Genomic DNA, 27,809 nt, shown 5'->3' with positions numbered 1-27,809 from the left:
TTGAGTCAATTAAATGGAATTTGTTTTAAATGCAGAAATTATTGATTCAAATAAAATTTATTTAATTCAATTATTTCATTTCAAAATTTATTTGGTTCAAGTAATAATATTTATTTGATAATAGTCAAGTAGCCGATTATTTGAATCAAATAATTTTTTTTTCCATTTGTTGAATTTACAAAATAGTTGCACCTAAAATATTATCAAATTTCAATAATAGTTGAATTTTAATAAAAATTGATTTAAAAAATTATTTACAAAATTATATTATAGTTTCTAATCTAATTGAATTTTTAAATAATAGAATTTTATTCCTTAAAATTAAGATAATTGTTTAATTTTTCAATTCAAAAAAAAAAAGTTGCTAAAGAAAAAATTTTAAAAATGAATTTGATTTTTTTGTTTCAGAATAAAATAAATGGAAGTGAATTATCAACCACATTTTCAGTGAATAATCCATTGAACGGAACGTTTGTCGGAAATTTGACAAAAGAAATAAATAAACGACATTCCAATCTGTCGAGTGAGAGAGTATTAGAAAAATAGAATTTGGATTTACAGAGAGCAATTATTTATAAAAAGAAAAAAAAAATCTATCAAAACAAAATTTTCTACTACTCTCATTGAAATTGTAATTAATCTAAAATTTAATTTGTCATAGAAATTAACGGAAATATTTTAAGTTAAAAATTAATTTTTAAATAAATTTATTAATTTTCATAATTCTCACTTTATATATATTAGAAGAAATAATTTCTTTTAATCATTAATTATTATTATAGAATTTTATAATTATTTCATTTTCATCGATTATTCACAACTATGTAAATATATAAATGCATAATTTTTATTACAAAATCTCTATAATAATTAATTTTATCTCTAAAATTGAAGTTCTATTTAAAAAAAATATAGAACACATCGTGTTGTATATGTATACAATGTATTTTGTATAGCTTGACCAAAAATAATTTTTTTTTTAAATAGATCAAAAAAAAAAAAAAAAAAAAAACCAGTTAAAAATTAATCGACAGAAAAATTAATTTCATATAAAAAAAATTAATTAATTTTCCCAAAATTAGATTTTCAAAATTCATAAAATAATTTATTATAAATAAAAATAATAAAATTCTGATATAAATTTAAAATTCTAAAAATTAGAGAGAATCACTTCATCAAATAAAAAAGGAAAATTATCAAAATGCGCTGTATTTATGAATAAAATATTTAATTTATATTTTAATACAAAAAAAAATTTTTCAAAAAATATTTGTGATTTCTCGGACAAATTTTATTAAATTAAAAAATTAATGGTTAAAAAGACAATTAAACATATGTGGCATATCAGGTCGATTAATATTTGAATTTTAAACAAAAAACACTTGAGTGTTTAAAAGTCAGTGTGTACATAATGATGAGACTGTTATTTATTTTAAATTAATCCATTGATCAAACTGAAAGGTACATTTCAATAAAAAAAAAAGAAAAAAAAACTACCGAAATTTTTTTCATTCTTTACTCATCAATTACGTAAAAACAAATTATTAAATGCGAAAAAAACGTGTGATATTTCATTATTTACGTCATACCATGTGAAATTTTAAAAATATTTTCTACGCATTTTTTTTCATTATAAAAAAAAAAAAATTATCCTTCAAATAGTTTAATTAATTTAAAAAAAAAATCCTGAAATAATTACATTGTTATATATATATAGTTCTGCAATTATTATTCTTAATACAGTTTCACTTTTTTTTTTTTTTTTTTTTATTTCTTTATTGTTCTTGTGTTATACATTCCAATTAAAATAATAATTGCAGAAGAAAGAAGAAAAAAAAAAAACAAAGTTGTTTATATAAAATATATTTGAGCTGTGATTATTTTTATAGTCTATTATAATTTATTGCTATAGTAAAAATAATGTTTCATTGTATTTGGAAAAAAAATAGACATTTCGTACAAAAAAAAAGAATGTACCGTCAAGAAAATGAAAAAAAAAAAAACATATGTTTTCTGTATATCTGCGTCTATATCTCGATTTAAGAAAAATGGAGAAATAAATGTCATACGTTACATAAAATTAAGTGCATCATTTTTTTTCCCCCTCCTTTATTCCTCAACATTCTTTTTTTTTCAAAAATTAATAAATTTTCAAATTTTTCACTTTCCTCTCAATGCTTTAAATTTTATTCCTACAAAATTATTTATTTTCGGTAAATATAAATAAATATTATTATAAAATAAATAAATAGAAACAAAAAATAAAAAGGAAAAAAGAGATTTAAAAAATTAATTTTATTGTCAATGATTTTTTTTTTTTCCCCTCGGTACAGAATATTTGAGAAATAATTTGAAATCGCATTGATTTACATGTAAAAGGTAAATTTATATTGTGAATTTATAAAATGGAAAAAAAAATGATAATAAAAAAAAAAAAAATGGAATAATTTAATTATTTTATGTAAAAAGAAAATGATTTATAGTAGTACAGGAGAAAGGATAGAAAATGTGTGAGTGTGCTTTTACTCCATATAATAGTCATATATAGAAGGAGAATTTAGAATCCACAAAGCTCCTTATTTTCTGTAACGCGCGTTCCGTTTCCGTTTACGTTTCCTTACACTGTCGCGCTTTTAATTAAAGTGCATTCGTCTTGCAGAGCGACAAGCCCACCAGCTTCCGGGAAATAGTAATTGATATGTTCTAACTTAATTATCTTATTTCCAAAAACATTTTGTGCCAATAGAAAATTGAGTCATTAACCAAATTAATTATATCATTACCCTAATAACACAAGATATCTTGGGATATATTGATAATATCCCGCAGATATCCTAGGGATGTCCTATGGATATCAAAAGGATCTCTTAAGGATATCCAAAAAAAATCGGCGGTTTGGATATCCTTTGGATATCCCATGGATATCTGAGGATATCGCTATAGACTTTCATAAATGTCCTCCAAATATCCCATAGATATCGTCAGGATATCCCACAGATATCATATCAGGATATCCCATAAATATCATTAGGATATCCCATAGATATCATCAAGATATCCCATAGATATCGTCAGGATATCCCACAGATATCGTCAGGATATCCCATAGATATCGTCAGGATATCCCACAGATATCATATCAGGATATCCCAGAGATATCATCAGGATATCCCATAGATATCGTCAGGATATCCAACAGATATTTTCAGGATATTCTCAGTATATCTTCTGGATGTCAAGAAGATATTCTTAGGATACTGTTCTTAAAGTCATTATCCCTAATAACACAAGATATCTTGGGATATATTGATAATATCCCGCAGATATCCTAGGGATGTCCTATGGATATCAAAAGGATCTCTTAAGGATATCCAAAAAATTGGTTGGATATCCTATGTATTGGTTTGGATATCCTTTGGATATCCCATGGATATCTGAGGATATCCACAGGATATCTTCTGGATATCTCTATAGACTTTCATAAATGTCCTCCAGATATCCCATAGATATCGTCCGGATATCCCACAGATATCATCAGGATATCCCATAGATATCGTCAGGATATCCCAGAGATATCATCAGGATATCCCATAGATATCGTCAGGATATCCCACAGATATTTTCAGGATATTCTTAGTATATCTTCTGGATGTCAAGAAGATATTCTTAGGATACTGTTTTTAAAGTCATTACCCTTAATAACACAAGATATCTTGGGATATATTGATAATATCCCGCAGATATCCTAGAGATGTCCTATGGATATCAAAAGGATCTCTTAAGGATATCCAAAAAAAAATCGGCGGTTTGGATATCCTTTGGATATCCCATGCATATCTGAGGATATCCCATGGATATCCTGCGATATAATATCCAATAGATATTTTGTGGATGTCTAAGGGATATCCTGTAGATATCCTATGGATGTCCTGTTAATGTCCCACAGACCGGCGGTTTGGGTATCCTATGGATATCCTATAGATATCCCAAGATATCCTGGGGACCATTCTAGGATATCGACTATTGAAATGGATATCCTATGGATATCCTAGGGATATCCTTTTGTTATAAGGGTTCAAAATCTTTTTTTAAATTAGAAAAAAAAATTCAAATAATTTTTTACTTAATTATTATTATCAAAGAAATATTTAATTTTATCAAATAATTTTGATCTGTACCAAATATAATTTTTCTTTGTGACAAATAATTTTTCCTTGTATATTAAATAATTTTCATTTTTATTAAATTTTCATTTCTTCTAGTAATTCTAATTTCTAATTTTTCTAATGTAATAATAATTCATTTTTTCATGTAAATTAAAATTAATGCTCCAATGTAAAAAAAATATATATATCAGTGTTGAAAGAATTATTTAATTAATTGTTTTTTCTGATTTCCAGTCAGAATTCAAAATTTTTCGCCCCTGACTCTAATGAAAATATTTTTCAAGAAAAAAAAATTATATTCAATTTTTAATAATAAAAATGTATAAGATATTAATTTTTAGAAGCAAAAACGTTTGAATTGAAAATTTCAAAAATTATAATTTTACTAGAATTTTTAGAAATATTTAATATTTTTCCCAAATACTTTTCATAAAATTTTCGTTATTTTTCCTAATTTCCCTGACCTAATGGCAATTTGAATTATATTATTTTAATATACTTTTTTAAAAATGGAATTTAAAAGAAATTGTTTTTTTGTTTTGACAAAAAATAATTATAATTTAATTGAATTAAAAAGAAATTTATTTAATTCAACAATTTAACTTTACTATTTATCATAATAAATATTTCCTGGAACAAAACACGATTTTTTAGGCAAAATTTATTATTTATTTCAAATACAGTAATTATTAAATTCATAAATACAGATTTTAAAATTAAAATTATTTAATATAATAAAAAATTATTTGATTCAAGGAAATATTTATTTAATAATTAGTCAAGTAAATTATTGAAATATCCTAAATTAATTTTTTTTTGAAACAAAATTTTAAAAAAACTTTTTTTTTTTTTGAATTCCTTTCAAAAAAATGTATAAAAATAATATAATATAATATAATTCAATAGAATATATAATATAATATATTTTTTTAAATTTGAATATTAATTTTAATTTTACATGATAATTTAAAAAAATATATTAAAAACAGAAATTTTTATATAAAAGGACAGGAAACATAAAAAGAAAGTTTTTTTTTTTACAAAAAGAAACAATTTTTTTTACAAAAAGAAACTTTCTTTTTATAAAATTAAACAGTTGAAATAAATGTGAATTTAATAACTAATCATTTGCTTTTGTACCATCAAAAATCTGTCAAAATGAAATATTCATGAATATAATGTGTTGATTTATATATATATATATATATATATATTTTTTTTTTTTCTTAACAAAAATCTCGGACAAAAGTAAGACGCACATATGTTTCTATTTGTCAAATAAATAAATATTACATGTCATTTTAGCACCTATATAAATGCAAAAAAAAAAATGAAATTAATTTCCCACTTATTGAGAATATTTATTACTCACGTTCTTGTTTTGAGAAAAAAAAAAAAAAAAGAAAATGCAATTTGGAAAGATATTAATAATTTTGTCCATATTTCTAATTTCTGAAATATACGGTCATGGAAAATTGATGCAACCAGTAAATAGGGCAAGTAATATTTTATTAATATAATGAATAATATTCATAATTATTTTTATTGTAAATAATTATTTATTTATATTTTCTAATTAAAAAATAGGAATTAAATTATTATTATTAATTACAATTAATTATTTATTTATTATTAGTGTTTTTAATAATTATAACTAATTATTATTATTAATTAATTATAATTATTTAATAATTTATTATTTTTTTTACTAATCATTAGTAAGTAGTCCACATCTTTCGGTTTTTACATTCTTTACATTTTCCATTGACTTTTTTTTTATAAATATTTATAAAATAGTTTATTTATTTTTTACTTTTTTATTTATAAATATTTTTTTAAATTAAAAATTAGGCAAGTGCATGGAGAAGGGGATTTGAAACTCCAGTTTGTTATGATGATGATCAAAATTATTGTGGCAGTGTTGGCGTGAGTTAATTTTCAATATAATTGAATACAATATACTTATGTGAAAAATGAATTTTAAAAAATTAGAAATTTTATTTTATTCTTTAGGTTCAACATGGTTGGTTTCATGGAAAATGTGGAATCTGTGGAGACAGTTTTGGAGAGAGTCGACCGCGACCAAATGAAAATACTGGAATTTTTGGCCAGGGAATTATAGTCGAGAGGTAAGTGAAAAAATTTCATTTATTTATAAACAAAAAAAAAAGGGAAAAAATTTTCATTTATTTATAAACAAAAAAAAAAAGTAAAAAAAATACTCATTTTTTTCAAACTACAACACCCAGAGAATAATTTTATTTCAGACAAATAAAATTTATATTTGAATAAAATAAAAATTATATTTGTCTCAGAGCCAAATAACTATATGTTTCAAATTAAAAAAATTTAATTTAGCACAAATAAAAATTTATTTAGCGCAAAGAAAATTTTTATTTAAACCAAATAAATTCTATGTAAAACAAATAAATATATTTATTTGGCTGAAAATTTTTAAATTATTGTTTAAAAAATTTTGGGTTTAAATTTTTTTTTTTTTTTTTTTGCAAATTTATAATTTATAAATATATAATTAAAAAAAAAATAATAATTTTTATATTTCACAATAGATATCGAGAGGGACAAATAATAGATGTCATTAGTGATTTTACAAATACTCATCGTGGTTTCTTTAGATTTTCTTTATGTCCCTTGCGACATTCACGTGAACTCGAAACGGAAGAATGCTTTATTCCCCTAAAATTTGCAAACGGTGCGGATCGATATGAAATGGGAGATAATCCTCCTGGAATTTACAAATCTCAGGTAATTCTCCCGAGAGGAATAACTTGCAGAAATTGTGTTCTCAGATGGGAATATATAGCTGGAAACAATTGGGGCACTTGTGAAGACGGAAATGAAGCAACTGGCTGCGGACCTCAAGAAACATTTAAAACTTGTTCTGACATTAGTATTCAGTAAATAAATATTTTTTTATATAAAAATTGTAATTCAAAAATAATATATATATTTAATTTAATTTATTGTGCTTATTTTTGGTATAATAAAAAAAATAAAAAAGAAAATTCTTTTTTTTCGAGCCTAAAAAATATCTATAAAAGTCGTTATATGACAATTAAGAAAAAATCTATTTTTATTAAAATCTATTTTTAATTCCTTCAGTTAAAAATTTCGCTTAACAAGATAAAAATTAAAATATAATTCAATATTCAAATAATTAATATAGTATATATACCTTCAAAATTTTCAATAGATTCCATTTACGAAATAATTTCTGTACGAAAATTATATTGCGACCTATAAAAAGAGATATCTTTAGATTTTAAAATGAATTTATGGATTCATAATATAATTTGCAATTATTATATATATATATTTAATTTTAAGGAAGGAAACAAAAAAGAGAGATATGTAAAATTATTAATAATACTAGAGGGAAAATTCAATGAAAACACTGATTTATTAAACGTAAATTACATTTCTTGGCGGTGACACAATTCTTTTCTCAAATCTGTATTGGTAATTGAAAAGAAATTAAAATTAAAAGGAAAGTTCATTATTAAAAATAATAATGTATTAAAGATTAAAAATTCATTCAGTATAATTTAAATATATGAATATAATTTTTAAATAAATATCTCCTCATGAGAAGTAAAAATTTTATACATTCATTCAGTTAACAAAAAAAAAGTCGAGAAAAATTATTTAAAAAATAAAATCTTTTTTATTTTCATTCAAAAAAAAAAAAAAAATTTAGAAAAAATATATAAAAATAAAATACCTTTCTTTGAGTTTGATTTAACGTAAGACTCGAAAATTTTGAAAAATTTCTAATTTTGAAATATATAGTAAAAATATCACTCCTTCAAGTCCAACTTTAAAAATAAAAATACATAAATAATGTTTCAACGTGCATCAGTAACGTAAAGAAAAAAAAAATTTAAATAAACTCAGCTGTATTGATAGTATAAATGTTTATTTAAAATTTTTCATAATTCTTCAATGGGGAAAAATGTATGTTTTCTCTATTTTTAACACCTTGATACTAATATCTTACTTTATAATTTTAAAATTAAAATTTTACTGATAATTTTCTAATTTTATTTTATTTTTATATGCTAATTTGATATTATTGTTATTATTTTTTTTTTTATCAGCGCATAATTCATTTGTTTCATCATGACATCAAAAGTGTAACACCTGAATTGCAAATAAATGAAAAAAAAATTTCTTATTATGACAATCGTCATAAATGCTAATATTTTTATAACTTTTTCCTTTAGATTATATTGAAATAAACATTAAAAAAAAAAAAATAAATAAAACAGTTGTTTTTTGAATAATGAATAATTCCCCTTCCAATTTTATTATAAGAACCATATAAAAAGAAAACGCCTTCCAATATGAAATCAATAAACAAATTTATTGGAATTTTTCTCAATAAATTGGAAAAATTATTTACTTTTTTTTTTTTTTATTTCAAAATGAAAATTTTTATTTTAACCTTCATTCTTGTTATTAATTTACAAGGAATTTTTGGCCATGGAAAAGTAACTGATCCTGTGAATAGATTAAGTGCATGGAGAAAGGGATTTAAAACTCCTCCAAATTATACTGATAATCAGGGTTTCTGTGGTGGCAAAGAGGTGAGACTATGTAAAAAAAAAGGAAAAAATGTTTTTTTATTCAAAAAAAATTTAAGAAAAATAATTTTTTTCACTATACAATTTGTATCACCCTGAGAAATATTTTATTTGAATCAAATATAATATATTTGAGTTAAATAAATGTATATTTGTCTCACAGCCTATTATAGCCTATTTATTTAGCGTAAATATAAAATTTTTTATTAAAAATAAAAGAAAATTAAATTAAATTTAATTAAATAAAAATTTATTTGAATCAAATAAATATTTATTAGACTGTGAGATAAATATATAATTTCTCCTGGATATATAATAGAAATATTTTAGTTGCATTTTTTTTCGTGACTAAATTATTTTCCTTAAGGATTCTTAGCCCATTAACATAACCTCAAAACTAAAAAGTTGTTTTTAACAGAACTAAAAATAAATTTAAAAATTTATTACACCCAAATTCAACAGTTTCAATTGTACAATTTTGGAAAAAAAATTATTTTCAGTTAAAATTTGTTTTGTTAAATAATAATTAATAAACATTTTTTATTTTTTCTTAAAAGTTAGTGAAAAATTGTAATTTTTATACAATTCTTACAAACAATAGCTCATTTTTCTCTTTGAAATATTTTCTACAATTCTGTTTGTTGAATTTTATTGAAAAATATTTTTGTTCAAAAGTTAATAAACAAATAAAATTTTTTTTTTCTATTTTTTAAACAAACAATTATTTAACAAAAACACAAAATCAGAATTGCAGAGAATCTTTCAAAAGAGAAAAATGAGTAATTGTTTATAAAAATTGGATAAAAATTAGAATTGTTCACTAACTTTTAAGAAAAAATACAAAATGTTTATTAATTATTATTAAACAAAATAAAATTTAATTGAAAATAATTTTTTTCCAAAATTTGTACAATATTGGATCTGTCGAATTTGGGTGTAATAAATTTTAAATATATTTTTAGTTCTATAAAAAAAAAAAATTTTTTTAGTTTTGAGTTTATGTTAATGAATTGAACCTCCTTAAAGATTCTTAGCCCATTAACATAACTTCAAAACTAAAAAAGTTGTTTTAAAAAATAATAAATAAAATTAATTCTAACAAATTTTGAAATACAATTTTTAAAATAAATTGTTTTGAACAAAAAAGTTTTTTACTAAATAATAATTATTTATTATTAATATAATTATTTTACTTTCATTGATAATCAACTCCAATCGTGATCGCTATATTTTTTTTGTAATCTATACGCAAAAATACGTATGTATACAAAATAAGACAAAAAATTTAAAAAAAAATTAAATTTCAACACTTAATTTATATAATAATTTGCATAATACTTTAGGGTATTAAAATTAAAATTATACCATAAAAGTAAAGAATTTTCGAACATTTAAATGGCAATAGAGGTAATTACAAATTTTTGGCTCAATCCATTTTATATTTTAATCAAAAGTCGTTAAGGCCTAATTTTTTAAAAAATAGATACTTTCCGAAATGATTCTGGATGATATCGCAAAAATCTGATAAAAATCCTGAATTAGGGACAGAGATAATTTTTTGCCGAAACACTACGATATTGTATTTCCATGTATATACATTGTACTATTTTCCACTGAATTCGAATTCAAAATTAGAATTGAGAGATTAGCTTAAAATTTTTGAAGATAATGCCAAAAAACTGATTTTGAGTTTTTTTTTTTTTAATTTTTTGTTTATTGGAATCAATGGCTAAAAATACATGGAATTACACTATCGCAATGTCATACAAAAATTTTGTCACTTTTGGATTTTTTTTTTCTTTTTTAAACAGTTTTTTGAGTTTATCTCAAAAATAAGAGCCAACTTTTAAATTCTGCCCCCTGATTCGGATTCAGTGACCCAAAATACGTAAGAATGACTAGTCTCTTTTGCCGGACAAAATTTTTTTTTGTGGGTGTTTGTTAATTAAGTAAAAAAATGAAAATAATACACTGGGTAGCGATTATGTATTTTGATTTAACTTTGACGTCAAAGTCATTTTCATTTTGACTTCGTATAGTCAAATGTCATTTTTCATAGTTTTACGTAAAATGATTGTTTTGATTTGTCTAATTGTAATAACCACAATTTTAAAGTATAATTACTTTTTTCCCTTTATTAAAAATTTAAGAATAAAAACTTTATTTAGAAATTAAATGATGAAAAAGTGAAGTAAGTAATTTTAAAAAGATCAAGACAGCATTACAAGGATTTTTAAAAAAAAACTTTTATAACTTAAACAAACTAAGTAAAAGTAAGAGATTAAAAAAACTTTAATTTATGAAATATAATTAAAACATTAATATTATTTTATTTATTTATTCATTCACATATATGTTAAGAGGAAAAATTGAAAGAATTATTTAAATATTACTATTTATATATAATTAATTATAGTTTAAATAAAATTAATCGTTAATTTTTATTTACACAAATATAAATAACAGTCTCGTTACTGAATTTATGTTTAGGAATTAATTGCAATTACATTATGCCAAAAAATTGAGTATTTTTAATAATAATTTATGTTGAGCATTTTCTTATTTTAAATTACATCAATAAATTATGTAGAAAATGTCAATTTGCTTAAAACAGTATAGGAAACTAATTTAAGTTAAAATTATTTTAGGAAAAAAAATATTTCATCGGTCAAATGTAAGTAATTTTTTATGTTTTTAATTGTCTTTTAAACGACATAATTTCTTCTTTAGTTTTTGATATTTTAGTTTATTTTATTCTGACTAAATTTATAAAAATGTAAGTAAGGCATTATTCAAAACAATTATAACATATCCCTGGTTTCAACATTAAAAAATACTTACCGTTGACAGATGAAATAATTTTTTTTTAAAATAATTTTAACCTAATTATTAAACTTTTAAAAATTCCTTAATTATACCGCTTTTTCAACTGTTTAAAATTACTTACTTTACTTTTTTTATAATTTAATTCCTAAATAAATTGTGGATATTACAATTTGACAAATCAAAACAATCATTTTACGTAAAACTACGAAAAATGACAACGAAGTCAAAATGAAAATGACTTTGACGTGAAAGTTAAATCAAAATACATAATCGCTATCCTGAAAAAAAAAAAATTATTTGATTCAAATAATTCAAATTATTTGAAAAATATTTAATTATATTACGTCGTCTCGTTCGAATAGATTAATACGTAGTACCATCATTTTGGTAAATCTGATCACATTTTTAAAGCTAATTCAAATTTAAAAAGTTGCACAACGCCGCCGCCGCCAATCTCCGGTGGCGCTGTGCCTTCCCTTCCGCTAATATTCATTCCATTTTTTTGTGTAAATCTGTGAACACTAAAAAATTTTTCTAGAGTGATAATTTAATAGTTTTTATTCAATAGTTAGTTTTTATCGCTTCCAAAATGGAAGCTAGTGGTAGTAGCCGCTCTGCAGAAAAAAGGAGAGAGAAATCTCAGAGAGATTCGCGAGATAAAAGTAAAAATCGATCTTTTTCACGAGATGAGGTTAGGTCTCGGCGTGGTCGACATTTTCATGAAACGGAACGCTCGAAAAAATCAAAAAGTGACAGACGCATCAGGAGCCGTTCACCCAGAGATCGTTCAAGAAAAAATTATTCAGATTCCCGGAGAAGTTTTTCGCTTTCCAGTTCAGACAGTGATTATGCGCCTGATGTTCGCGAACGCAGCCCGAGAGGCACGTCCGAACATGGCCGCTTTGCTGATCGCAGTCCGAGAGACTCGACAGACGCTGATTATAGTTCTGATAGTCCGAGTGACAATATAAGTAAAAAAGATAAGTCAAATTCTGATTCGGATAGCTCAAATGAAGATTTCGACAGTCCAGGAGATGTTCAATTAAATAATGAAGTCCTAACCTTATTGGGCGACGACCCAAATGAAAACAATGATTCAAAAGGTAATATTCACAACGTTTTGAGAAAAAATTGGTCCACTATTCTTACGAAGGGTATGACTAAAGAATCAACCGAGGAAATATTAAAAAAGTACACTCCACCTAAAAATTTTGTGACATTAAAGCCGCCTGCTTTGAATTCGGAAATTAAGCGCACTATGACAGAAAAGGCTCGAAAAAAGGACACTTTTCAAGTGAAAGCGCAAGAAAAAATTGGAGCTGCGATACATGCTACTGGGTTAGCACTGTCTAATATATTAAATCAAGGAAATAGCATGGATACGTCGGTGGTATCATACTTGAGTGATGCAGCTAGGATTTTATCAGATGCTCACTATAATATTTCCATTACAAGGCGCGCATTTATTACCCCTAACGTAAATAGATTAGTAGAGGACGTGACAGTTGATGAGCCAGTTGGTTCATTACTTTTTGGAGACAAGCTGTCAGAAAGATTAAAATCTGCGCGTGAGGTGGAAAAACATAGTAAATCAATAATAAAGTCAACTTCTTCTGGAAAAAATAATTATAATAGATTTACTTACGATAAATCATCATATAGATTCCAACGCCCATCTTATAAAAATGTTGATCAAACTTTCCGAAATTTAAACTTCAGAGGCCCATCCGGAGGAACGAAGAGGACCTTCAAGAGTCGCCAGGATGGGCAGAACAGGAATCAATACAAGAATCAGAGATCTCGAGGACGTCGATAAATGTAAGTAAAGTGTCTGGTAGATTATCTTTATTTCTTGACAAGTGGGAAGAACTCACTCAAGATAAAAAAGTTTTAAGTATCATTGAAGGATATAAAATTCCCTTTTTTGAAAAAGTTATACAGGAAAGGGCACCAAAAATTCCTACTCCTTCTGAAGAAGAGTATAAACATTTGTGTGTCGCAATTAATAAATTAAAATCTAAAGGCGCAGTGTCTAAATGTAAGCCGTGCAAAAATCAATTCCTTTCCTCGTATTTCTTAGTTGACAAGCCAAATGGCGATAAACGTTTTATTTTAAATGTAAAAGAATTAAATTCATTTATTGACCCACCCCACTTTAAGTTAGAGGATCAAAAAACAGTAATGAGATTATTAACAAAAGATTGCTTTATGGCATCTATAGACTTGCAGGATGGTTATTTTCATGTACGAATAGCAAAAGAATACCGTAAATTTTTACGTTTTGAGTTTAATGATATTTTATACGAATTTAATTGTCTACCGTTCGGTCTTTGCACAGCGCCCTTTTTATTCACGAAAATTATGAAGCCTGTTGTTGAATGTTTAAGAAGTAAAGGTTTTCTATCTGTTTTATACCTCGATGATTTTTTGTTAATAGCAAAGACTAAAGATATGTGCTTAATCAATATTACTCAAACTATGGAACTTTTAGAATCGCTCGGGTTTATTATTAACAAAGAGAAATCTTGTTTTAATCCTTCGAAAAAATGCGAATATTTAGGATTTATTTGGAACAGCAAGTATTTAACGGTCGAGCTTCCAACTAGGAAAAAAGAAAAAGTTTTGAAATTGGTCCAAGATTTTCGCGAGAAAACAAAGTGTAGTATCAGAGCTTTTGCTCAGTGTATAGGCGTTTTAGTCGCGGCATGTCCAGGTGTTAGATACGGTTGGCTATACACTAAACAAATGGAAAGAGAAAAGTTCCTTGCTTTAGAGAAAACGGAAGGCAATTTTGACAGTTTAATGCATTTGTCGCGCGAAGTAAAATCGGAAATAAATTGGTGGATCTCTAACGTTTCAGGCTCGTTTAATTTAATTAGAAATTCTAAATTTCAATTAGAAATATTCTCGGATGCTTCTCTAACTGGATGGGGTGCATGTTGTGACACACAAAAAACTCACGGTTGGTGGGATAAGACGGACAAAAATCAAAGTATAAATTATTTAGAGTTAAAAGCAGCTTTTTATGCCCTTAAGAGTTTCGCCTCAGATTATAGCTTTTGTCAAATTTTGATGCACATTGATAACACGACAGCAATTTCCTATATTAATAGAATGGGTGGGGTACAATTTTCTAATCTTCATAATATTACAAAACAAATCTGGCAGTGGTGCGAGGAACGAAATATTTGGATTTTCGCGTCGTACATTAAATCGAAAGACAATGTAGTTGCAGACCGTGAATCTCGAATTCTTCCTACAGAAACGGAATGGGAATTAAACAATAGTGATTTTAGACAAATTGTAGATAAATTTGGTGACTTTGAAATTGATTTATTTGCAACATGCATTAACAATAAATGTCCTAAATTTGTTTCCTGGTTTCACGATCCGTATTCAGTGGCCATTGACGCGATGACAATATCTTGGGAAAATATTTACTTTTACGCCTTTCCCCCGTTTTCGTTAATTTTACGAGTTATAAAAAAGATTATTGAGGACAAAGCACAGGGCGTTTTAGTGATTCCCCTTTGGCCCACTCAAGTGTGGTTTCCTCTGTTTTTAGATTTATTGATTGATAAACCTTTATTTTTAGGCCCACGACTCAACTTGCTTACTTCTCCTTCTAGAAAGATTCATCCGATGGCAGAGAACCTTATCCTGGTGGCCGGAAAGTTATCTGGGAAGCGTTTTCTAGAAGAGGAATTCCGGAGTCGGGAATAGAGATTATGATTGCCTCTCTATCTGAGAACACAGTTAAGCAATACGAAAAACCGCTACGTTTATGGTGGGAATATTGTTTTAAAAATAATCTTTCAGTTTTTAACGTTGAATCAAAAAATGTTTTAGATTTCTTTTCCCAAGTTTTTCATAATATCAAAACATATGGTACTCTTAATACTTATAGGGCTGCGGTATCCTTGATTTTGCCAATAGATATCGGAAAAGACCCGTTAATAAAACGATTTTTTAAAGGTGTTGCAAACCTAAAACCTCAAAGAGCTAGATACGATTGCACATGGGACCCTCAGATTGTAATTGAATTTTTGAAAACTCAATTTCCACATAATAAATTAAATTTAGAAGACTTGACACAAAAATTACTCATGTTAATCGCGTTAGTTACATCGCAAAGAATGCAGACATTATCAAAAATTTCTATTGACAATATTATAGTTTCGTCGGATTTTATCCAAATAAAAATTCCAGAACGCATTAAAACATCAAAAATTAATAAACCTCAACCGTGCCTCGTGTTACCCTTTTTTAAAGAACAACCTGAACTTTGTGTTGCTTCGATCTTACAAATGTATATAAAGAAAACTAAAGCTCTAAGAGGATCGAATAAAAATTTATTTGTTACGTTTAAGAAACCATGTAAACCAGCATCGACGCAAACTCTTTCAAGGTGGATAAGATGTACTTTAGAAAAAAGTGGAGTAGACGTTTCTATATTTAAATCCCACAGTACTCGACATGCATCCACTTCCGCGGCAAATCTACGAGGAATTGATATAGAAACTATTCGTAAGACTGCAGGTTGGTCTGAGCGATCAAAAGTTTTTGCCACTTTTTATAAGAGACCATTATGTGATAAAACAGCATACGCTAAAGCTGTAATTCGCTCTAAGTAAAATATTTATTTTCTGTTTTTTGTTGGGTAAAACCCTTTAAGTTAAGTTAACTTTAATTACATTTGTTCTTTTATGTTGGGAAAATCCCTTAAATAAATTTTATTCTTGAAATCGCAATTATTAATCTTTAAACATCTACGTATTAATCTATTCGAACGAGACGACGTAATATAATTAACCGATTAAACGAACTTACCTTAAGTGAAGTTCAATCGGAATTATATGAGTCGTCTCGTTCGAATAGATTACACCCTCCCTTCCCTTACTTTATTTAATTATAAATAAATAAAGTCCCTGAAAATTGCGATTTATTTACTTTAAAATTAATGAATATTAGCGGAAGGGAAGGCACAGCGCCACCGGAGATTGGCGGCGGCGGCGTTGTGCAACTTTTTAAATTTGAATTAGCTTTAAAAATGTGATCAGATTTACCAAAATGATGGTACTACGTATTAATCTATTCGAACGAGACGACTCATATAATTCCGATTGAACTTCACTTAAGGTAAGTTCGTTTAATCGGTTAATTGGTTCAAATACTTTTTATTTAGATCGAAAAAATATTTATTTGATTCAAATAACTTGAATCGCATTTATTTGAACAAAATAAATCGTATTTGGTTCAATTAAATAATTAATTGAATTAGGGTTCCCCCTTCGAGTATGGAACCCTAAAGACTAACTATTTTGCAAATGAAAAATTTTCAGATTCAGCATTCAATAAATAATGGAAATTGTGGAATTTGTGGCGATGATTATCGACTTTCTCGTCCAAGACCAACTGAAAATGGAGGAACTTATGGAACTGGAACAATCGTAAAAACGTAAAAAAAAAAAAATAATAATCCTTTTTTTGTTATATTCTCTCGTTGAGAAAAATGAAATTGTAAAAATAAAAAAAAATATAAGGTTTTTTTTTTTTTGTTTTAAATTTTTATTCGCGACGAATCTAAAATGAGAACAATGAATTTTCCGCAGATATAAATCAGGTGAAATTATTGACGTAGAAGTGAATATTTCTGCCGCTCACAAAGGATACTTTATATTCAATCTTTGTCCTTTGAAATACGATAAGGAACTAGAAGAGGAGGAATGTTTTATTCCTCTTAAATTAGCTGATGGCAATAAATCTTACGATATGGAAAATAAAGGACCGGGAATTATTAACATTAAAGTTATTCTACCAAATGGATTAACATGCAAACATTGTGTATTTCGTTGGGAATATATAACGGGAAATTCATGGGGTATATGCAATGATGGTAAAGGACAAACTGGCTGTGGACCACAGGAAAATTTTAAATCCTGTTCGGATATTTCAATTCAATGAATATGAGCAATTGCGAACATAAACTGTATTATTTGTTGACAATTATTGTCGTTGTTATAATATATTTATCAATTATTTCTATAATAAAATTTGTTATCCAAAAAATATACTTTTATTTATTTATTAATTATATTCTAATTAATTATTTAATTCTAATATTATTTTTACTATTATATTTTTATTATTATTATTTTTTTTTATTATTTATTTATTTATTTACATATTTTTTTCATATTTAAAATAAAAAAATATTTTTTTATAACATATTGATTTTTTCCATTCTTTTGGCGCACGCGTTTTCAATAAGTCTAATTGAATTTAATAAAAAAATTAATAAATAATTTAATAAAAATATAATTATTTACTTATTTATCAGCGCATCCAGATTTTATTTTCTGATTTTTCGTTTTGTTATTGTTCATGCTATAGTAAATTAAAAAAAAATTAAATATAAAAAAACCATCTCCTACACCGAGAATAAAGAGTTCTTTGATTCAATGAAATCAGTTTCTTTGACAAATTTTTTTTTGATACAAAGAAAATTTATTTGTTTCAAAGAAATTATCTTGCATGAAAAAAAATTCCATTGTTTATAAACAATTTATTAAAAAATTATCAAAAAAAATTAATTTTTTTTAAAATTTTTAATTTTAAACGGAAGTCTATTTCCTCCTCTTTGTGTGGCCGTTCGATTTATTGAAATCGGTCCATTCGTTTACGAGAAACAAGCATTTGTTTAAAAAATGACAAAAAAAAATCATTTTGCAATAACTTCTGTAAAAAAAAATTTTTTTCTTTTTTCGCTTGGTAGAAACATTTCTGTGGTCTAATAGAATTGTTTTTTCTATATTTCGATTTAAAAAAAATATTTTTTATTTTCTGTGCTGATTTCACGAATTTATTAATAATAACTTTTTTTACAACAGACGATTACAAAATATTCTGCAAACGTAGCGAAATGATTTATATTTGCGTTTATTTTATTTCACAAGATTTTCTTACCTCATTACACCTGTTCCACTCTTTAAAAATTAATTGCATAATTTAACGATATTATAAACATTTTGAGTATATAGGTGAAGGTTAATCAAAAATATTAAATTTATTAAATTTTAATAATTAGTAATTATGCATTTGGTTTAGAATTTAATTATACAAAACTATAAAATATTATTCTGTGTATTGTTGAACATTGCTAAAAACAATTTTCAAACATTTAACACTTTCGAAATAACATTATTATTAAATTATTGTCGTTAATTAACTTTATTGTCAAATTTTTAATTATAATTACAAAAATTTTTAATGTTGATTAAGTTACTATTTTTGTATTTATTCTTTTTATTTAGTTTAAAGCATATGTAATTCAAATTATTTTATTATTTGTGTTTATTTATTTATAAATACGTAACGGTGACGTGAGGAATATGAATTATTTTATATGATTATTATAATTAATATTGACATGAAATTCTCACATACAAATTCATGGAAATTAGAAGTCAAATGTATATAGATGTTATTTTATCAAATTTCTTTTCCGTTTGAAGAGTAATCCATGGAAAATGTAAAAAATTAAATAGTAAGTAATTATTTATACATGTTTATCATTATATAAATGAAAATTGAAATGTCACAATTTTCTGAATTTGGAATAAGTTTTAGATATTTTCAATATTGCTTAGCTTTCTGTTTATTATTTTTATATCTTCTACACGGAAAGAAAATAAATATGAAATTTTATAAAAACATTTTCAAATTTTGTAAAAAGAGCTAGTATTTGATTCACTAATTTTCATTTACTTCAAACTAGTAAAATATTCTTCGATCAAGAAAATGATGAATCAAATACAGATAAGTAAATGGGTTTTCTTGATACAATACAATTTTCCTCCAGTGTTGCATTTTCATCAATAAACTATTTCTAATGTTCATAATCAATTAACTATAGTTATAGAATCTGCTATAGAATATTCGTCAATTTTCTATTTGCCGAAGACTCTTCAGGCAATTAGCTTAATAACTAGGCAATTAAATAAATTACTGATTGAATTTGGGCCAATGTTGCCTACTTACTACTTTTATCTTATGAAAATTACTACATATCAATGAGAATAATGATTTTTATTTTTCCATCTATTGAATACTTAAAAATATTTTTTAAAGACATTTTTTAATTAAATTTTATGCATGAAAATTTTTCTTTTCGGTAATATAAATCACACTTGTTGATGATAATATTAATCAATGTTTTCATTATACGAAATTTTTAAACACATTGGCATTCGTCGTGAGTGATTCTTTTTTGTTTAGTTTACTTTATTTAAAAAATGTGTTATCGAACATTCCAATAATGTAGATCATTCTTGATATTATAACAAAGAGAACAATGAAAAAGGTATTCGCTAATTGATGATGCCTATGGAATAATAGTCTGTCCCAATCGAGAAAATTTCGTTAATTTCAAAGTCAAATGCTTGTCCAGTTTCTTTTCACAGGATTTTACAGTACCTAAGTACTAAACTCAATTGATTCTATTTTCTTAATATTTTGAGTTGTATCAAATATGCAAGAAAAAAAGAGCTTGCCTTAATTTTATGAATTAACATTTTATTGTCTAAACAATCTATCATTTCATTTTGAATCGTTGGGCTCTAATATTTTATTGGCCCTTTTGTAATATATATTGATAAGAAATTCCTCATTCACATATTCATGGAAATTATGAGTCAATTTGTATATAAAAATGTACAAAATTAAAAAATAATTATATTCGTGTACATGCTTATCATATAAATTCATAATCATAATTGAAATAATGTGTGCCTAATCAATTTTTTTAATGTCACGATGTTTCGAATTTGGAGAATAAAATAAATTATTTAAAAAGTTATTATCAAATTTTTGAAGAACAAAGAAGAATTTTCGTATATAAACCGAAAGCAAACACGACAAATATCATCTTAGTACAAGACATTGTATAACAAACAAAATGAACAATTTTCAAATATTTTCCATTTTGTTTGGCATTCTGCTAATTTCTTTGATATCTTCTGAAGCAGGGACCATCCAATCTTTATTGAAAAATGTAAGTTTTTATTATTAATTTTCATTTCATTTTCGAATAAACTTTTTATCGTAGTATAAATATATTCTAGTATGGTCAAAAATAATACTAGTCAAAAATGTATTTCTTTGATTTCTCCAAAGTTATCCCAAAGTGAAAAAATATACCTGTATATGATTTTTTTTAAATTGGAAAATATTTAAAAGTTGCTTAAAAGCCCACGAAACTAACAGTAAAAACACCATAAAGCAACAGTAATTTTGAGTTTTTTTTGACGATTGTATTTTTAACGTAGGTAAATGTATGATATCTGATATATTTTTTATATTTTGAAATTATAAATTAATTAAATTTGCAACAATAAAATAATTGTTCAGATAAAATACTTTTTTTTTATACGATATTTTTTAAACAAATATATTATACATATATAATTCAACCTTATTTTAGTATTGATATAAAGTTGAAAATATTTAAATTTGTTTAAAACATATTTTCTAGTTGATTTAATGTTAATAATGGCAGGGACTCAGTTCAACCTTTTCCGATTCTTCAAAGACCGATTTTACGTGGTGGATTATACAAATGAATAGGGGAGACCGGGGCTGAAAGTGCCGATTTTGAGAAAACTAAAGAAAATACTAGTAAAATGACAACTTTTTATTTTACTTCATAGTCTATCTTTTGTGAAATTTAATGTAGTTTTTGAATCCAGTATTATTTTTTGATAATATTGAATAGTTTTTTTGTAAAAATTGATTTTCTGCAGCGAGGCGAAGCGACACATCGAGCTACGCCCTGGGGAGAGTTGTGCCGACGCCTGGGTCGGTTGTGCCGCTCAGATTTTGTAGTTGCTTAACTTGAAGCAAATGATTTTACGTGTAAGAAATAAAATAATTATTTCCAATATATGATTTAATATTATTTATTAATATATTTTTATAAACATTTAAAGGTTTTTGTGAACAATCTTAGGATTTCTAGATTTTAGTACCACTTTTAGTAGGTAAAAATAAACAATTTCTGACTTATATTCTATAATTACATAGTTAGTCAGTCACTTAAAATATAGTTTTCGTAATAAGTATTTTTATTATAAACATTCAAAAGATTTTTCCAACAATCGTAACACTTATAGATTTTTATAAATAAATAAACATTTCTGACTTAAATTTTATAATTACATAATTAATCAGTCTTTTAAAATATTTTTTCAAATAATTATTTGTATCGTTAATTAAGTGTAAAAACTCTACTTTCTGATTAATAAATAGTTTTTGAGACGTAAATACTTATTCCGAATGCGATTTATTGAAATTACAATTGACACACATATAACTGACCCTTTTTTTTACACTTCACACATTTTCAATGTGCCCAGTTTTTGCAAACTATGCATTGAATCAACTTTTCTCTTGATTTCGGGTTGGAATAACTATTCGAACAAACGAGGCAATAGTATAGATTATGGTTATGTAGCGATTGACAGCGGTACAACCAGCCCCAAGCGAAAGGCACAATTAACCTCGTTGCGTCGACACTCACTTTTTATCATATATTAAAAAAGTAGATAAATAAAATGTTAAGATCAATACACCATTGAATCCCTCGATAAATTTGGATCATTTTAAAAAAAAATACGTATCGATATCTTTAAAAATGCAAAAAATAGACCAAAAAGTGTAAACATGAAAACTTGCACGTAAGTGACGCCAAAGCACCAAATTACTAACAGCTAATTATTCCATAAAGCAAACAAAATCAAAATAGTTGCCAAAGATGCGCATAAGTAAAACAATACTTCTCTCACTTCCACTTTTCAAAAAAAAAATGTTCTTTTTGAGATATTCCTATCGGCACAACTTACCCCCGGCACTTTCAGCCCCGGTCTCCCCTACTCCAATCTTGAATAAAAACTTACAGTTTCAGTTCCACTTTTTATCTCTTCATAAATCAACTCTTAACGAGTAAACTCTCCAAAACCTAATTCAATTTTTTTACTCTCCACTGACTGATTCTACACGAAAGGATTCTCCAATCTTGAATAAAAAACTTACAGTTTCAGTTCCACTTATTATCTCTTCATAAATCAACTCTTAACGTGTAAACTCTCCAAAACTTAATTCAATTTTTTTACTCTTCACTGACTGATTCTACACGGAAGGATTCTCCAATATTGAATAAAAACGAAAATTTTTTGATCCATTTTTTATCTCTTCAAACATCGATTCTAGACGAATAAACTCTCCAAAACCTATTTCAATTTTTTTTATCTCCACTGACTGATTCTACATGAAAGGATTCTCTAATCATCAATAAAAACTTGAATTTCTAGTTCCACTTTTTATCTCTCCATAAATCGACTCTACACGAGTAAACTCTCCAAAATTTATTTCAATTTTTTTTACTCTCCGCTGACTGATTCTACACGAAAGGATTCTTTAATATTGAATAAAAACTTGAAGTTTTAGTTCCTCTTTTTAACACTCCATAAATCGACTCTACACGAGTAAACTCTCCAAAACCCATTTCAATTTTTTTTTACTCTCCACTGACTGATTCTACATGAAAGGATTTTCCAATCATCAATAAAAACTTGAAGATCTAGTTCCACTTTTTATCTCTCCATAAATCGACTCTACACGAGTAAACTCTCCAAAACCTATTTCAATTTTTTTTACTCTCCACTGACTGATTGTACACGAAAGGATTCTCCAATCTTAAATAAAAACTTACAGTTTTAGTTCCACTTTTTATCTCTTTATAAATCAACTCTTAACGAGTAAACTCTTCAAAACTTACTTCAATTTTTTTACTCTCCACTGACTGATTCTACACGAAAGGATTCTCCAATCTTGAATAAAAACTAAAATTTTTTGATCCAATTTTTGTCTCTTCAAACATCGATTCTAGACGAATAAACTCTCCAAAATCTATTTCAATTTTTTTTTATCTCCACTGACTGATTGTACACGAAAGGATTCGCCAATCTTGAGAATTAAGTTTTGGAGAGCTTACTCGTATAGAGTCGATTTCTGGAGCGATAAAAAGAGGAACTAAAACTTTAAGATTTATTAAAGATTAGCCAATCCTTACGCGTAGAATCAGTCAGTGGAGAGTAAAAAAAATTAAATTAGATTTTGGAGAGTTTATTCATGTAGAATCGATGTTTGAAGAGATAAGAAAAGGATCAAAAAATTTTCGTTTTTATTCAAGATTGGAGAATCATTTTGTGTAGAATCAGTCAGTGGAAAGTAAAAAAAATTGAAATGGATTTTGGAGAGTTTACTCGTGTAGAGTCGATTTATGGAGAGATAAAAAGTGGAACTAGAACTTCAAGTTTTTATTGATGATTGGAGAATCCTTTCATGTAGAATCAGTCAGTGGAGAGTAAAAAAAAAATTGAAATGGGTTTTGGAGAGTTTACTCGTGTAGAGTCGATGTTTGAAGAGATAAAAAATGAATCAAAAAATTTTCGTTTTTATACAAGATTGGAAAATCCTTTCGTGTAGAATCAGTCAGTGGAGAGTAAAAAAATTGAACTATGTTTTGGAGAGTTTACTCGTTAAGAGTTGATTTATGAAGAGATAAAAAATGGATCAAAAAATTTTAGTTTTTATTCAAGATAGGAGAATCCTTTGGAGTAGAATCAGTCAGCGGAGAGTAAAAAAAATTGAAATAAATTTTGGAGAGTTAACTCGTGTAGAGTCGATTTATGGAGAGATAAAAAGTGGAACTAGAAATTCAAGTTTTTATTGATGATTAGAGAATCCTTTCATGTAGAGTCAGTCAGTGGAGAGTAAAAAAAAATTGAAATGGGTTTTGGAGAGTTTACTCGTGTAGAGTCGATTTGTGGAGAGATAAAAAGTTGGAACTAGAACTTTAAATTTTTATTCAAGTTTGGAGAATTCTTTCGTGTATAAATCAGTCCATGGAGAGTAAAAAAAATTGAAATAAATTTTGGAGAGTTTACTCGTGTAGAGTCGATTTATGGAGAGATAAAAAGTGGAACTAGAAATTCAAGTTTTTATTGATGATTAGAGAATCCTTTTATGTAGAATCAGTCAGTGGAGATAAAAAAAATTGAAATAGGTTTTGGAGAGTTTATTCGTCTAGAATCGATGTTTGAAGAGATAAAAAATGGATCAAAAAATTTTCGTTTTTATTCAATATTGGAGAATCCTTCCGTGTAGAATCAGTCAGTGAAGAGTAAAAAAATTGAATTAAGTTTTGGAGAGTTTACACGTTAAGAGTTGATTTATGAAGAGATAATAAGTGGAACTGAAACTGTAAGTTTTTTATTCAAGATTGGAGAATCCTTTCGTGTAGAATCAGTCAGTGGAGAGTAAAAAAATTGAATTAGGTTTTGGAGAGTTTACTCGTTAAGAGTTGATTTATGAAGAGATAAAAAGTGGAACTGAAACTGTAAGTTTTTATTCAAGATTGGAGTACCTACATTGTTTTTTATTTTCAGGATCTATATTCAAAATTGTTAGTCAAACGCTCACCAGATAGGTAATTAAACTTTTTAATTTAAATAATTTTTTTTTTGTGAAAATTATAAGGCAAAGTTTTTTTTTTAGTAAGAACTAAAAAAGAATAATCTATATTTTATATAATTGCTTTTATTTTTATATATTTCTATTTATTTTTTGAAATACAACAAATTTGTTAAAAACATTTTTTTTGTTTTTAAATGAAAATGATTGCTTTTTATAAGTAAAGTGAATGATCTTAACATACACAAAATGTCTTGTTTTGAAGAATAAAAAAACGAATATAAAATTTTTGTATAAATTATTTTCTTTAGGTTTTCAAAGATCACCTTACTACAAAATCGCTGTTTCTTTTAATCATTGATATATTACTTTAAATTAAATTTTAATAAAAGTGTAGAATTTTTAATGGACAAATGTTTAGAGAAAAATTACCAAAAAAAAGCGTTTTTCGATTATCTGACTGCGACTAATCCCTTAAAGCGTTCCGTTAGTACTCGTTAATTCAAATGATAACATAAATGGTTGTTGTTTTGAATAATTATGCGGGGAGGGCTCTGCCTAAAAAATTTGGAACATTTTTTATTTAATATAATGTCTCATTATAAATATGTAATTCTAGTGACAGTAGCAGTTCTGACAGTAGCAGTTCTGACAGTTGTGAGGATAGTTCTCAATATTGTGTAGAACTTTGCTGTGATAAGGAAGAAACGACTTTAGCACCAGGACCATCACCAGGACCAGCACCGGGATCAGCACCGGGATCAGCACCGGGATCAGCATCGGAATCAGCACCGGAATTAGACCCGGGATCAGCACCAGGACCAGCAAAACAGATTGTAGAAAGCATAAAAAAAGAGTTAAAAGAAAAACAAGACGAATTAGTTGTCAATAAGAAAAAAGAACTGGATGCGCAAATTGTTGTAAATAATGACGCAAGAGAATTAGACAAGGTATTAGATCAAGTACTTGAACTACGTCAACAAGAAAGAAATGAGGATAAAAGTGTGAACGTGCATGGTGATAACGTTAATGATTTGATTACTTTACTGGAAAATAACAAGAAAAATGTAGAAAAGTTAGATAATGCAAAAAAAGACGTAAAAACATTAGAAAATGAAATATCAGATATAATTAAAAAATTATCTGCACCACAAGCAATTTAGTTTACAGAAAGATTAGCCCAAATGACGATTAGGTTAAAAAAAAATAAAGTTTAATATAAATTAAAATTAGATTGAGGGGAAATTTACTTATATCGATGTAATAATCATTAATATTTTGTAGTAAGTGTATAATAATATTGATAATAGGTGTAACATTATAGCCTAATGAGTGGTCAAGTGTACACTTCTTTAACAAGTAAATTCCCCCTCGAATTAGATTAGATACAGATAAGGCCATATTCTATATGTATTATGATTTTACTAATTATTATATGTTTTATATTCTTTATTATTATTAGTTTTGGATAGGTTATAAGTATTTTAAATATTTTTATATTTCTCTCTTGTTTATAGGATTTTTAGTTTTTTCGTTTATTCTATTTTTAATTGCTGTTCTTATGGTTTTCTTGTGACATAATAAATAAATTATAATTAAAATAACTGTGTATTCTATGAAAAAAAATATTAAATTTTTGGAAAATCAATCTACAGCACGAAATTTTTTTTTGTTAAAGTAGTATAGTAAATGTGCAATATTATTAAATTAAGAAATTCAATTAGTATTTACTTAGTATTTTATTACGTTATTGCTTAGTTCTCATTGAAACCTAATTTTACTAAATTAAATTTTTGTACTTAATTTATATATATATATATATATATACCTATATTACAAAAAGATATCGCCGCCGCATTAGCCGAAAGTTTTGATCGTTCATATGAACGAAATATTTTTTTCCATCTATAAATTATTAAAAATTATGATGACTATGTAAAATAAAACAGTAAATAAAACAATAATTAAATTAATAACTTCTTTTTAGATATTTTGAACAATATTTTGTAATAAAATTCGTACTTAAAGAAATTGCAAAAAAAATTTCGTTCATATGAACGTTCAAAATTTTTGACTTATGCTGCCGCCGCTGTTTCAAGACTCTAAATATAGCCGCAAGCCCCCCCCATCCCTTTCCCCTCTTTCCATCCCTTCAAAAATGACCTAAATTTAGAGGTTAAGATCGTTTCAAAAATCTGAATATAGTCGCAAGTACCCCCTCCCCACCAAAAATGACCTAAATTTAGAGGTTAAAATCGTTTCAAGACTCTGAATATAGCCGCAAGTTTCTCCCTCCCATCACCCTCTAAAAATAACCTTAATTTAGAGGTTAAGATCATTTCAAGACTCTGTATATAGCCGCAAGTCCCTCCTCCCCTTCCCTTCTTCGCCACCTCAAAAATCAAGGACATATGTCAAAAACCAAAGATTTCGAAAGGGTTGAGACATACATAACATATGAAAACTTATTCCGTTCCAAATTAACTTTTTAATTGCAGAATAGATGAAAATTTAATTTACGGATGCAGGTTAATATATAGTTTATGTTGATATTAAAATGTAAATAAATTTCTGCAGTTCAAATGTAAAAACATTTGGAATCGATCCCCCATGAAAAAATGAATATTTTTTGAAAATGTTGAACATCGCCGCCATCTTGGACTACAAGTGGAAAATTTTTTTT

The 27,809-nt window shown here is 26.0% G+C and overlaps 6 protein-coding genes across 8 annotated transcripts in view; all 6 read left to right on the top strand.

The window, feature by feature from the left end:
* LOC127284895 (uncharacterized) overlaps positions 1-958 on the top strand; it is a 193,901-nt gene extending 192,943 nt beyond the window's left edge. The window contains exon 14 of one of the 2 annotated variants that reach the window (XM_051310609.1): positions 409-958. In XM_051310609.1, coding sequence (XP_051166566.1) covers positions 409-546 — 138 coding nt within the window. In that variant the 3' untranslated portion in view covers positions 547-958. The remainder of the gene's footprint in view (positions 1-408) is intronic. The other variant, XM_051310610.1, reaches the window with a different exon arrangement.
* A 4,540-nt stretch (positions 959-5,498) lies between these two features.
* Positions 5,499-7,192, top strand: LOC127284918 (uncharacterized). Its single transcript, XM_051310639.1, has 4 exons — positions 5,499-5,662; positions 6,018-6,092; positions 6,180-6,295; positions 6,737-7,192. The coding sequence occupies exons 1-4, from the start codon at positions 5,573-5,575 to the stop codon at positions 7,086-7,088; spliced, it is 633 nt and encodes a 210-aa protein (XP_051166596.1). The 5' UTR covers positions 5,499-5,572; the 3' UTR covers positions 7,089-7,192.
* A 1,372-nt stretch (positions 7,193-8,564) lies between these two features.
* Positions 8,565-27,809, top strand: part of LOC127284920 (uncharacterized) — a 94,523-nt gene continuing 75,278 nt past the window's right edge. Inside the window, exon 1 of the mRNA XM_051310641.1 lies at positions 8,565-8,603. The gene's annotated coding sequence lies outside the window, so the exon portion shown is untranslated. The remainder of the gene's footprint in view (positions 8,604-27,809) is intronic.
* Positions 8,601-17,667, top strand: LOC127284911 (uncharacterized). The gene is made up of 3 exons (XM_051310631.1): positions 8,601-8,773; positions 16,939-17,054; positions 17,209-17,667. Exons 1-3 carry the CDS (start codon positions 8,612-8,614, stop codon positions 17,558-17,560), a joined length of 630 nt encoding a protein of 209 aa, XP_051166588.1. The 5' UTR covers positions 8,601-8,611; the 3' UTR covers positions 17,561-17,667.
* On the top strand, positions 12,026-15,368 carry LOC127284902 (uncharacterized). 2 transcript variants are annotated; one of them, XM_051310620.1, is made up of 2 exons: positions 12,026-13,414; positions 15,226-15,368. In XM_051310620.1, exon 1 carries the CDS (start codon positions 12,186-12,188, stop codon positions 13,410-13,412), a length of 1,227 nt encoding a protein of 408 aa, XP_051166577.1. In that variant the 5' UTR covers positions 12,026-12,185; the 3' UTR covers positions 13,413-13,414; positions 15,226-15,368. The 2 variants fall into 2 exon arrangements, with proteins under 2 accessions (XP_051166577.1, XP_051166576.1); XM_051310619.1 differs by having other exon boundaries at positions 12,027-13,414; positions 15,192-15,307.
* Positions 20,493-26,730, top strand: LOC127284913 (uncharacterized). Its single transcript, XM_051310634.1, has 3 exons — positions 20,493-20,648; positions 25,102-25,142; positions 25,746-26,730. The coding sequence occupies exons 1-3, from the start codon at positions 20,553-20,555 to the stop codon at positions 26,287-26,289; spliced, it is 681 nt and encodes a 226-aa protein (XP_051166591.1). The 5' UTR covers positions 20,493-20,552; the 3' UTR covers positions 26,290-26,730.

Source organism: Leptopilina boulardi, unplaced genomic scaffold (assembly GCF_019393585.1).
Source record: "Leptopilina boulardi isolate dan_hultmark-lab unplaced genomic scaffold, ZJU_Lbou_2.1 LbouV2_327, whole genome shotgun sequence".
In the NCBI taxonomy this organism is placed as follows: Eukaryota; Metazoa; Arthropoda; class Insecta; order Hymenoptera; family Figitidae; genus Leptopilina; species Leptopilina boulardi.
Note: the sequence above shows the minus strand (reverse complement) of the source record. Positions and strands in the feature narration are given on the sequence as shown.